General features: G+C 43.8%; 1 protein-coding gene across 8 annotated transcripts in view; it reads right to left on the bottom strand.

Annotated features, from left to right (window-relative positions):
- The window catches only part of SMYD3 (SET and MYND domain containing 3), a 759,415-nt gene that overhangs the window by 11,603 nt on the left and 734,632 nt on the right, over window positions 1–13,180 (bottom strand). For 7 of the 8 annotated variants that reach the window (XM_003807985.5, XM_034950165.3, XM_057298969.2 and 4 more), the window contains one exon: window positions 3,092–3,200. The exons of the other annotated variant lie outside the window; for it this stretch is intronic. In XM_003807985.5, the coding sequence (XP_003808033.1) occupies window positions 3,092–3,200 (109 nt within the window). The remainder of the gene's footprint in view (window positions 1–3,091; window positions 3,201–13,180) is intronic. 8 annotated transcript variants of the gene reach the window in all.

Below are 13,180 nucleotides of genomic sequence, written 5' to 3'. Positions count from 1 at the left end.
GGATAGCTATCAGCTTCCTTTTACAAATGAAATTATATTCAGAGATTAACGCAAATGGTGGGACTGGAACATGAACCTACTGACTCTAAATCCTTGCACTCTTTCTACAACTCTGCCAGGAGTGCATGTTTGCTCCTTGGTTGATCATCAGACCTTGGCAAGAGACTCAATGACTTTTGTAGAGACACACAGCAAGTTTGGGTAAGGCCACCATTTAACCCCAGGCCTCATGACAGATAATCTGATGCTGCTCCCAGAATACCTTTCATTTGGCATCTATCAGGGTGTATGCCTGAGCTTCACCTTGGTACCAAGAATAGGAAAAGCTAACATGATTACGAAGAGAAGCTTCTGAAAGAGGCGATGCAACCTCATCAGAAGGGTATGAGGGCAGCAGAACAGACCTGGGCGTGAGGGATGTAAAGGGCAGTAAGAGGGTCATCTGAAGGGCTGGTGATGGTCAGTACCATCAGCCCAGGCCACATTATCCTGAAAATCCATAGCGAGATGTCTGTCTGGGTTTGTTCAGGCTTGTCCTTATAGTTGAGGGTATTAGATGTCTCCTTCAGAAGTTCTGTATGCAATAGCAATGACTAAAGCTTCACATAAGAAGCAATCTAAATCTTCTCTGATTTCTCTCCCATATTTTTCCCTGAGTTGGCATCATGGGTTCGGTTAGATCTTAAGGGATTTCTGCACACTGATCTTACTAGAGAGCCTCATCTATTTAACTGGACCAGTCTAGAGGAAAAGAGCAGAGCCTTGGTTTCTGGCCTGGATTGAATGACTTGTACATGTCTATCTCCTCCATTAAATTGTACACACCATATTCAGTCTTTTTTTTTTTTTTTTTTTGAGACAGTCTCACTCTGTTGCCCAGGCTGGAGTGCAATGGTGCAATCTTGGCTCACTGTAACCTCTGCCGCCTGGGTTAAAGCGATTCTCTCACCTCAGCCTCCTGAGTAGCTAGGATTTCAAGCACCCGTTATCATGCTCAGCTAATTTTTGTATTTTTGTAGAGACGGGATTTCACCATGTTGGCCAGACTGGTCTTGAACCCCTGACCTCAGGTGATCCTCCTGCCTCAGCCTCCCAAAGTGCTGGGATTATAGATGTGAGCCACCGTGCCCAGCCTGAGTCTTATTCAAAGTAGTAGAAGTATGTGATCACCGTGTTGAATTAAATTGAACAAATACACCTGGCTCTGCCTCTGTGCGACTTTAGGTGAGCTCTTGCATGTCTCCAAACCTGAGCGCCTTCACTTTCCAAATAGGAATGAAAATGCCTGTCCCACTGACCTCACACAGCCGTCAGCTGTCATGGGGACTGAGTGGGATCACGGATCACGTACGTACGAGCAGTATTCATAGTTTCTAGTCCCATATAAACAGAAAGGTCTAGTTTGATCACGTACGAACACCTACTTGCAGGTGACCCTGTGTTGGGTGCATCGCACATTAGGAAATTTCCTGCACATTGTTTTTCTGTCAGGACTTTCACACAGTAGGCCCTTGATAAGGATTTGCTGTACCTTGCTGATTCGACTGGCTGACAAGTACCCCCAAGACCAGAAAAGGAAAGTTCTCCCTGAGGCTGCAACAGACGGTGCGGTGTTCTTCCCCCGCCTGGGTAAACATGCCAGACATGATGAAAAGAACAGAATAGCTGAGTGCCCTCAGGGAATCCTAGTGTTACTCCGTTGGCCACACGCTGACTTTATGTAGAGATCAAGTAAAGGCGCTATGGCTAGCATTCGGCGCAAATGAGCACTGTGGAGTCTGGCTTCTAAGAATCCCTTCGGCATTTGTCATTTCTCTTAGGTCCATGTGGGCGGCTGCCAGTGTTGTGGGATCAGCCGGCCCCTGGACACGCCCTGAGCAACGCTGACGCCCGATCCTTCCACCGTCACTCCTCCGCACACAAGGGCATGGCGGCCCAGAGGGTCCTGTTAAAGTGTCAAGTGCTTCCTATGATACCCACACGCCAGGTCTCCATACAACCCACCAGTGCCTGGCCAGGTGAGCATGTGAGCTCTCCTTTGGAAGGGTCACAGACTAGAGGAGAGGAAGTTCTGCTGAGGTGGGAAGGCCTGGGCCAGACAGCAGAGAGCCCTGGGCTCCTCTGGGCAGAGGAGACTCCCTGAGCGGATGAAACTAACCATCGTGTTTTAACAAGCTATTCCAACCCTAAACCAGTTCTCCCAATTAGTTTCTTGACACTTATTGCCAGAACCGTATTCACTGGCCTCCTTCGCTTCCTCCCTCCTCCTTCCCTCAATAATGAATACTTCCTAAGTTCCAGATCCCTTGCATGGCACTGAGCTGGTTGCCAAGATAACCACGAAGCCCTCACACTCTCCTGGGGGCAGGGGTAGGGGTGGTCATCGGGTATGCCTACTGCAACGTGAAAAGGGCTCTCCTGGCAGGGTGGGCAGAGAGCTGTAGGGGTAGGACCACAAAGTAACACTGGAATTGGGCCTTAAAGGATCAGCAGAGTTCTGCCAAGCCCAGGGGGTTGTGATGCGGAGAGCACTTAAGGCAGAGGAAAAAATAGCTGTGTGAAGATGGAGGAGTGAGAAGTTCAGGGTCACAGTGGGTCCTGGTGAACAGCAGTGATCACTGGGTGGGTGGAAAGGGAGAGAGGAAGGGCGGGGAGAAGAGGCTGCAAAGGTGAACTGCCACACAGATGGTCAAGGGCTTGCCATGCAAGGGACACGGACTGTGTTCTGTGGGCAATGGGGAGGAGGCACAAACAAGGTCAACTGGCTAAATGTGGAGAGGGCACAGGAGCAGTGGTGTTCTGAGACTGGTTTGTACCAAGTGGCAAGAGTAATTGTTAATATTATTTTTATAAGAAGGTTGATTCTACATTTAAAATCAGCCATGGTGGGCATGCCTGCATCACAGAAACAGGCAAATGTCACGAAGCAGGTTTTTTCCAGAGTGGTTGTGAAACATTTACCAGCACACACTGGGCATGCGTGTGTATGCGTGCACACATATATAGAGCTGCTAACAAATCACAAAGAGGCCCAGCAACAGCAGAAAAAAAGGATGCCAGGCAGAACTATGTGAGATCTTGGCACACTCACCAGTCTCAGATTCTTCATTGCTTGGGGAAACATGCCTTGATGTAGCTGCAGTTTGCCAACTTTCATCACTTGAACCCCTCTGACGGGATGGCTTCCTGGGAAAAAAATCCTGGAAGAAACCAAACGGCAAACAGTGTCAGCAGCCCTCACCTTTGCAGTCAGCATTTCATCAGGAGACTACGAAAGTGGGAGCAGACACTAGCTGTGAATGTTAATGAGCTACTGAAAGGAAATTAGCTTTGCAATCCAGGAGAATGCAGTACTGAGGGGAATTGACACAGGACTGGTCTCCAGCTCCTCAGAATGTGTTTTGTGTTAGGGAAAAAAAATGACAGGACTAGAAGGTCTCCCTCATAAACACTAGAGAAGAGAAACAAAAGTTTGGAGCTCTGCGTTGATATTTGGGAGGGGTGGGGCGGGGAGAACAGGTGCTAATCTTCTCCTCCAAGCTCTTCCATGAAGCATCAGCATTAGCACTAGCACAGCCCTGGAACAGCAGATTGCCTCTCAATATATATTTGTTGAATAAACAAAGTTTTCATCATCCCCCAACTAGATCCTACCACATCCCCCTTTTAACTGCAAAGCCCTTTGACTGGATCTCAGCTGTGGAGTCCATCATGGTACACCTTTCTTATAAGCACGTGTGTATTTATTTATCATCTCACTGGATTATAGTGCTTTTTATTCAGGCACCCCATCTGCGTTCTCCATGATGTCTGACATGCAGGAGGAACTCAATCCATACTGGACCCTTTCACATAGAACAGAATAGAATACGGTGTTGTCGTGGACCAAAGAAAGAGGACGCACACGCCTCCGGCTATGGGCTGTTTCAGACCCTGGGAAGAGCTGTATTACTTCAATTCAACAAGAATTTACCATATTGGATTTAACCAAATATGAGCAGTTTGGCCTCTTCTGACCCCAATACCCCCTACCCCTACTCCTAGAGAATACTGAGCCCCTGCTGTATATGCAGAATTGTCTCTGGTGGAAATGCCTACACACATACACACATACACACACACACACACACACACACACACACACACACACACACACAACCACAGTTTAAATGAGCTTTTCAGGACAGGTGTGATGGCTCACACCTGTAATCCCGGCACTTTGGAGGCCGAGGCAGGCGGATTGCTTGAGCTTAGGAGTTTGAGACCAGCCTGGGTAACAAGGCAAAACCCTTTCTCTATAAAAAAAAAAAATACAAAAATGAGCCAGGTGTAGTGGAGCATGCCTGTAGTCCCGGCTACCTAGGACGCTGAGGTGGGAGGATCACTTGAGCCCTGGAGGCTGAGGCTGCAGTTTCACACCACTGCACTCCACTCTGGGTGACAGAGTGAGACCCTGTTTCAAAAAAAAAAAAAAAGTTTTTTCCTTGAGGCTGAATCATCCCATTAGACACAAGATAAACATTCCTGCAGGAGTTAAAACAATGTTACACGACGGAGCATGATTTAGCGCCCAAATAAGGCATAACTTAGTATACCCTAGATGTCCAGTTCAAGTTTGTTGAATTGAACTGAGAAAATGATACAAGTATTGTGAAGACAAAGAGGTGACTGATGGTTGGTTGGACTGGGGAAGGCTTCCTGGAGGTGGGAAATTGGACTTACACTGGCTCCCAAGGATCTGGAGGGGCTTGGCTGGGTAGGAGAAGGGAAGCATATCCCAACCGTCAGAGAGAACGAGCAAGGGCGCACTCTAAATGCTGCTTCTCCAGGGATGGAGGTGCCTGCCCACAGACATCACTAAGATGATCCTAGAATCCATCACTCACGCAGGGCCTGCCATGTGCCAGGCGCTGTTCCAACCGCTTCTCATCCATGAACCCAGAGAACCCCATCTAAGCTCTATTATATAACAGTGATGAGGCAGATTTACCAGGAGAGACAGGTATGTTCTCTGAAAATGCACACATATCTGCAAACCATTCCCTCTCGCTGAATCTTAACTCTTCCCCCCATGAAATGTGATATAGAAACACTTTTTTTTTCATTCATGCTCTTAAAAAGTAGAAAGCAGGACCCAGGAGGAAAGTATTTAAACCGACAGAAAGTTGGGCATGCCTCTTTTAAAAAGCTGCAAAGGGGCCGGGCGCGGCGGCTCACACCTGTAATCCCAGCACTTTGGGAGGGCGAGGTGGGCAGATCACAAGGTCAGGAGTTTGAGACCAGCCTGGTGAATATGGTGAAACCCCGCCTGTACTAAAAATACAAAAATTAGCTGGACGTGGTGGCAGGCGCCTGTAGTCCCAGCTACTCGGGAGGCTGAGGCAGAAATGCTTGAATCCAGGAGGCGGAGGTTGCAGTGAGCCAAGATTGCAGCACTGCACTCCAGCCTGGGCAACAAGAGCGAGACTCTGTCTTAAAAAAAAAAAAAAGAAAAGAAAAGGCTGAAAAGGAAGCGGAAGGGGGAACAACAAAGGAGACACTGGGTCCTGGATTTTTCTTCATCTCTTCAGTATGCCAAGGGGTCAATCACTTTACCTCTCACCCCTTACGAAATGAACATCATTATCTATTTGTGTAGAAACGACTTTAAGATCCCCAGACAAAAGGCATAAGGGCAGGACGCCATTATCAGAGGGTAACTGCCCTGGACACTTTCCTTGAAAAGCACGCCTGGATTTGGGGTGTTATATTATTACTAAGAATGTAGCATCATTAAATTTAAAGGCCAAAAAGTGATTTTACACTAATCATCACTCCACTAAGTGGATGTCTGTCATGTCAGTTAGCAGAAGGAAAGACAATCTTCAGTTCTACGATGGCAGAGAAAGCGGTGTGTCATTACGCCATGACAGGTACCTGCCCCGGTAGCTCAGATATTTCAAAATGAAGTAGAGCTTACGAAGGAGGGCATGAGGAAGCGCTTGTCCAGGGGCACTTCCAAATAAATATTTCCAGGGCAGCCTCACAGCTCTATGGGGCTGCTGATTGCGGGCCTGGTTGGTTTCTGGAGGCCTCCCAGCTGACATACAGAATAAAAATCATGATTCCTTGCTGGAGCATAACTCCAAGGAAAGATGGTCAAGCTCACTCCTGCTGGGAGACATTCTTCAAAGGTGTGGCCTTCCATCCACTTCATGGTGTAGAGCAGGGATGGGGAGAGAAGAGGGCCTGGAGGTAGTAGTCTTGACAGGACAAAAAGACGGTCATCTTTTGATAGGATTGTCAAAAATAAAGACCAGGATCAGAGTCCAAAGTGAAGCAGCAATCAGGTGTGTCCAAGGACTGTGAGGACTAAAGCAGGAGTCTGAGTGAGAAGGTGAGGGGAAGATGAACCTACGAGATACTGGATTCCGGGTCCGGCCCCATAAGCAATCTGCAGAAGTCCAAAGTGAGTCCCTGCCCTTGGTTAGCATGTAGTTTGCAGGTGAGGCAAATGAAATCATGATATAGAAAGGCGTGTGACAGCCACCTGACCAGGGCACAGTCCTGGTCAATATGGTGAAACCCCGTCAATATGTGTGAAACCACACAATGTGTGCTCTGGGAGCAGCCGGGACCACAGTGATCAGGGGAGTGGCAGAGCCTGAGTGTGTTTCCACTGGAGATGATGATGGGATCCTGGGACAAGGGAAGGGATGGATGGTTGCTCTGGTGATGGGATAGGAAGCTGAATGCCAAAGGGCAGTGAGCATGCTGGTCCGGCCAGCAGAGGAGGGGAGTGGGAAAGGAGGTGCACTCAAGGCCAGGCTGTGCAGAGGCACACACACACGCAAAGCTAGGAACTCTGGACTTCTCTTGCCAGCAGTGAGGCCAGGCTGTGCAGACACACACGCGCAAAGCTAGGAACTCTGGACTTCCCTTGCCAGCAGTGAGGCACTACCAAAGGGGGCTGAGGATATTTCATCAGAATAGAAAACCAAGAAAATTGGAAAACAGACCCTAGAGGCAAAAATACTTGAGGTAGGATAGCAGCAATATCAATAGAAAAGAAGGACTTGGTACAAGAAAGGTTATGCAGCTGATTTAACAGAATCTGGGGATCCAAGGGGGTGCAGTGGAGTCTGAGTTGACTCCATGATTCAGAAATAGAAACGCCTCCACAAAAACATACAAGCAAACTATATAACAACAAAATCATTCAACAAGGTAGTTTACTTGTTTGGGTGATATAAATTTTCCTTTCACAGGTATAATGCTAGCAATCACATGTTCCAGAATGCTTGGCCTAGATTGGAAAAAAATGTTTTTGGTGTTTCTATGGTGAATAAGTGCATAAGAAGAAATGGGTTTAAACAAGCAGAGAAAAGAAGGAAATGTACACACCAGCTTTAACTCAGACCCACAAGCACCAAGATCTTACTGATATATTTTACAGGGAGGCTGAAAGTCAGGGAACTGGGATCTGAAGTCAAAAGGACATGGAGAAGAAATATCTGATGCCAGGATCTCTATCAGTCTGGCTGAGGTTGCTGATCTCTATTGGTCCTACGTGACACAATTACCAATCACATTATTCCGTTACAGATGGCAGCTTTGGCATTCACAGGGTAGGAAAAGGCCTTTGTTATTCAGGGCTACTGCTTTCGTTTGAATGTGTTCCCTCCAAAATTCAGATGCTGAAACTTAATGGCCAATGTGGTAGTGTTTGGAGGTCCGGCCTTTAAGAGGTGATTAGGTCATCAAGGCTCCTCCCCTTGTGAATGGGATTAAAGCCCTTATAACACAGGTTTCACGAAGTGTTCAGCTTGTTTGCCTTCCACTGTGTAAGGACACAGTGTTCCTTCCCTCCAGAGGATGTAGCAACAAGACATCATGTTGGAAATGGAAAGCAGCCCTCACCAGACAACCTGCTGGCACCCTCATCTTGGATTTCATGACTTGAACTTCCCAGCCTCCGGAACTGTGAGAAAAAAAAATTCTGTTCTTGGTGAATTACCGTCTATGGTATTTTGGTGTAGCAGCACAAACTAAGTTAATACAATTATTTTTTAAAAACGGATGCAAAACATATTACTGAACCTGAAAGGAGAACTTAACCTGCCTATTTAAATTGTATCTTAGAGTAACTAAATAGCTCCAGTTGTATGAATTTTAGCTGATAAATGTGGAATGATGACGGAATTAGAAAAATCATTTTGCAACTCCTGGAGAATTATTTGACTGAGGGGAGAAAATATCACTTGATGAAACCATTAGATAAAAGGATGGTAAAGAATTTTACGGTGGGTGGATTAACTTGTTACCATCTAAATCCAGTGATCAATCTTAGCACCACCGAAGTAGGATAACTAGACGCTAAGTGCCATCCGATGCAGAAGGAATTATTTTTGACCACCTGTCAACGATCCTTGTGAAACAAAACAGAACCCCACACACTGAAGCTGAATCTAACCAAGGCTGCAAAGTCAAATCCCATTTCATGCAAAAAACAAGGGACAGAGGGACAAGTAGAGCAGTCAGCTGAATCTGGGGTACGGGAAATTCTACAAAAGCCTGGACCCGGGATCTTCAACAAGTCAATCACATCGAAAGAAAAAGATGGTAGCAGGAGAAGAATACCGTAGATTAAAAGAGATGTTAAGAGATGTAACAGCCAAATACGAGGTGCAGACCTTGTGTATCCTTACTCAGCCAAGACAACTGTAAAAACATATTTCTGGGATAATCCAGGAAATCTGAGCATGAAATGGCATTGTGCATGGAAGAAAAAATGTCCTCATTTTTCAGAGATACAAAACTGAGGTACATATGAATTAAATGACCTAATATCTGAGATTTCACTTAAATATAGTCAGTCCTCTGTATGCACAAGACGTTAGTTCCAGGATCCCCACAAATACCAACATCTGTGGATGTTTAAGTCTCTTAGAGTCAGCCCATGGTATCCCTGGGTTATAAATCCCCAGGTCCAGCATCTGCAGGTTCCAACAACTGCAGATCAAAAACACAGTTGGCCCTGCATATCCACATGTTCTGCATCCAGTTCAATCCAGCAGAGATCACTCAACGCAGAAGCCATGAATTTGGAGGGCCAACTGTATCTTCAGCAGATTTTCAGCTTCCAGCAATGGTGGAGTAGCTTATTTCAGACCAAGCAGCTTATCTGCTGCTGAAAACACGAAATGCTGTAAACAGGAAAACATAGACAAAAAAGTATTTTTAAGAATCTGTTTGAAGGTATCAAGGAGCCACTGAGGCAGCAAGATCTTGAAAAGTCAAGATCATGGAAAGAGTGGAAGGTGAACCTTGTATTCATTGGTACTTTTCCCTTTGATGATCTTATATTGGTACTTTTCCCTTTGATGATCTTAGAGACAGAGAGGCTCACCAGCTGAGCAATATTTTTGGCAGTCTCATAGAAAAGGAGACACAGAAACTGGAATTCAGGGATCAACAATGATAACAAGGAGCTCTAGTAAACATTCCTGGCTTTCGACTCTGACCACCAAAGGACTACAATCTATCTAGGTATAGTAAATTAGAAATAAAGCAGCCATTACAAAGAATGAATCACTTCAAATCCTGATTGGATTAAGGTACGAACTCTTTCTATCCTGATTCCCAGAAGCAAAAGTAAACATGTCTGAAGGAGATAACATCATCCTCAGCCTCAACTTATCTCAAATTTTCTGTATAATGTTCTGCATTTGGTAAAATTATAACCCGGCATACAAAAAGACAAGAACTCTCTGAAAACCAAGAAGAACAATATAGACAGTGAGATAGACCTACAGGTACTGAAATGGTAAGGTTCTCATACACAGACTTTAAAATAGCTCATAAATATGTTTGAGAACTTAAATAATATGTAAGAATTTTAGCAGAAAATCAGAAATTATGTAAAAAAATAACCAGTGGAAATTTTAGAACTGAAAAATAGAAAACTAAAATTAAGAACTTAACAGTCTAACATTAGATTAGTCAGAGCTGAGGAAAGAATTAGTGAACTGCAAGGTAGGTCAAATGAACATATCCATCAAAGACACAGAGACAATGGAACAGAAATAAACAGGAGCAGAGGTCTCATGTGTGTCAACTGGAATCTCAAATGAGAGAAAGGAGAGAATGGGGCAGAAGCTATATATATATATATATAAATATAAATATATATACATACATATATAAACATATATACATACATATATATACACACATACACACACATATACATACATACATATATACACATATACACATGTATATACACATACATTCATATATACATGTATATATACATACATATGTACATGTATATATACATACATATATACACATACATATGTGCATGTATATATACATACATACATACATATGGCTGTAATGGCGGAACATTTTCAAAACTAAAGACAGCAAGTCACAGATTCAAAAATGCTAAGAATTGCACAGAGACTACAATAATTCAACAAAGGGAAAAAGAAGAAGGATGAGGGATAAGGTAGGCGTGGCAAAATCTTGATAAGAATTACTGAAGCTGGATGATAGACATATGAAAGTTCATATTATTCTATTTTTGTGTACATTTGAAAATTTTCATAATCAGGGCACTGGATTTTACTTTTTCACTTTTAGAAATGACGGACTTCGGGAGATAGCCTCAAGTTTCAAAAGATTTGGAATTTTACTAAATTTTGAGCCTTCTGTAGAAATAAAATGATACATTCAATGAACAGTGTATAACGGCCTTCCAATGCTGTTTCAAGACATTAGACAGACATAGACTTGATAGCTAGAATAATAGCAGAGGGAGCAACAGCCCACATTGAACATTAAAAGGCTTCGCTTTAGGTCTTAAAGCAAATGTAGAAACTCAGTGTCATATGCCAGGAGTAAATGGGACAAAGAGGCATGAAGAGGCACATAGAGTCAGTCATTTGATGTTCCTTAGGCTCTGTTTAATTTAAAGCAGCTGTTTTATGGAAGTTATTTATGCCTTTGTGGTAGGATAACTTTATTAGTAATATGATACATTTTTGTTGCTGGGGGGAAAAAAAGGTCCTAACATCAGGAAACAAAACCAAAGGGGGAAAAAAAAGGTGGGCCCTACTGTCATGAAACCACCTCAGAACACGGAGAACTACTTCTTACCATGACCTTAATTAACCCAGGCTGTTACTCTGGAGAGGTGCTATTTCCCAAGTGGGTGATGAATCATTGCTTCTCCATCACCTCTACTGCTGTGCTTTGTTGGTGACAGGGAGATCAGGGCCGTGAATTCTTGTTTCCAAAAGAAAAAGAACTTGGGTTCCAGCCCAGACTGAACCCTCAGCTCTTGTTTGGTTTCTGATATGTGCTATTGGCCTCATATCATTAAGAAAGATGGATCTGCACTCCCCCATCTCTATGTGAGTAACAGAAAGAAAATTCGTGGTGTCACGCAGGATTTGACAACATCACAGTGAGATTTTATCTAATGCAATGAAATTTTTCTTGCATTTCTTTTACTTCATAAACTGAGATACATTTCTACTTCTCTTAAAACCTTCCACCAAATAGGTCCTTCACTCAAAAGGTGGGGTTTAGGCCAGGCGCCATGGCTCACACCCTTAATCCCAGTGCTTTGGGAGGCCAAGGAGAGAAGACTGCTCCAGGCCAGGAGTTCAAGTGCAGCCTGGGTAACACAGTAAGATGCCATCTCTACAAAAGGAAAAAAAAAAAACAATTTAACTAGTCAGCCATGCTTGGCGTTGCACAGCTGTGGTCCCAGCTGCTTGGGAGGCTGAGGTGGGAGGATCACTTGAGCTCAGGAGTTTGAGGCTGTAGTGAGCTATGATGGTGCTACTGTACTTCAGCCTGAGCGACGGACAAGACTATCTCTACAAATAAATACATAATTTTTTTTAGAAGTAGGGTTTTCTTACTCTTATTAGTTTGACAATTAAGAGTTACTTGCACATGATCCACTATTAGAATCTTTAATCAGATAAGAATAAAAGAGACTTTCAGTTATCTGAAATGTCCATGTTATTCAGGCTCAGGAGCACAGAGGGTAGGAAAGCAGTAGATAAATTAGAATGAAGGAGATACAAGATTTGGGCTGAAGACATGGCTCTTCCAGTTAGTTGAGTGACTATTTCACAATTAATGTGATAAGAGATTGGAGAGCATCTGGAAATGTATACAACTCCATAAGAACACAAACTAGTATTAATAAGTTTCCAGGGCTAGTAAATGTATGGTAATTAGTGGAATGCACTGTTGCACCCACATGGAGATTACACACTGGGGCGGGGGGGGGGGCGGGGGGAATCACTAAAAAAAAAAGCATGATAGCATCAAAATGGTCATTTTCCACAGCCAAAAACAAACAAACAAAAAAACAGAAAACCACTTGAACTACTTCTACATTTGCCTGTTTCTTTTAAAATACAAGGGGCTTGGGCAGCAACACACAGGAAAGCCTGGAGTAGTTGAGATGATTCTGGGTGAGTGTCCTCATTAAGGGAAAGACTTATGTCGCAGATAGGGCTAAGCATCCAATAATGAACCAAACTGGGGTTTTGGTCTTTCCTTCTAGAAAACACACTGAGAAACTCTTGCCTATATTTGTAACTTTTATATTAAGTGTGTTCAATTATTTTCACTTCATGCTGGACTTAAAAATTTCCTCACTCCCGTGCCCGCGAGCAGCCTGGCTGGCAGCAGGGAAACCTCAGGGGCTGTGTGGATGGCCCTCAGTGTGGCGCAGGGGTGAGGACTGGCCAGCATCTTCCAGGCAGGAAGGACAGTCCTCCACTTCATGTAAACAGTTTCCTCTCGAAGACTCCTAACAGTGATAATGCTGTCCTTTTGCCTGTCTCATATATGACAGCACTATTTTTTTAGAGTGTGAAACATTTGATGACATCTTGAAGGATTTCAGAAAGGCTGGCTAGCACAACTGAAGTATAAAATAACCATAATTTACTTTAATACATCCTTGAGAAAAAATGGTAATGAGATATTCCCTACAAAAACTGCGTTTATTCTGTATAGTCTATCCTTGTGTGGGATAAAGTTCTGAATGTACACACTCAAGCCCTCCAAAGATGGTCATATCATTCAGATCATTCCTCAAGAAACTTGACAGCAGAAAGTTTAAAATTTTCAGAAAATTTTAAATTTATTTGAACGTTTTAGTTCA

Source organism: Pan paniscus, chromosome 1 (assembly GCF_029289425.2).
Source record: "Pan paniscus chromosome 1, NHGRI_mPanPan1-v2.0_pri, whole genome shotgun sequence".
Classification (NCBI taxonomy): domain Eukaryota; kingdom Metazoa; phylum Chordata; class Mammalia; order Primates; family Hominidae; genus Pan; species Pan paniscus.
Note: the sequence above shows the minus strand (reverse complement) of the source record. Positions and strands in the feature narration are given on the sequence as shown.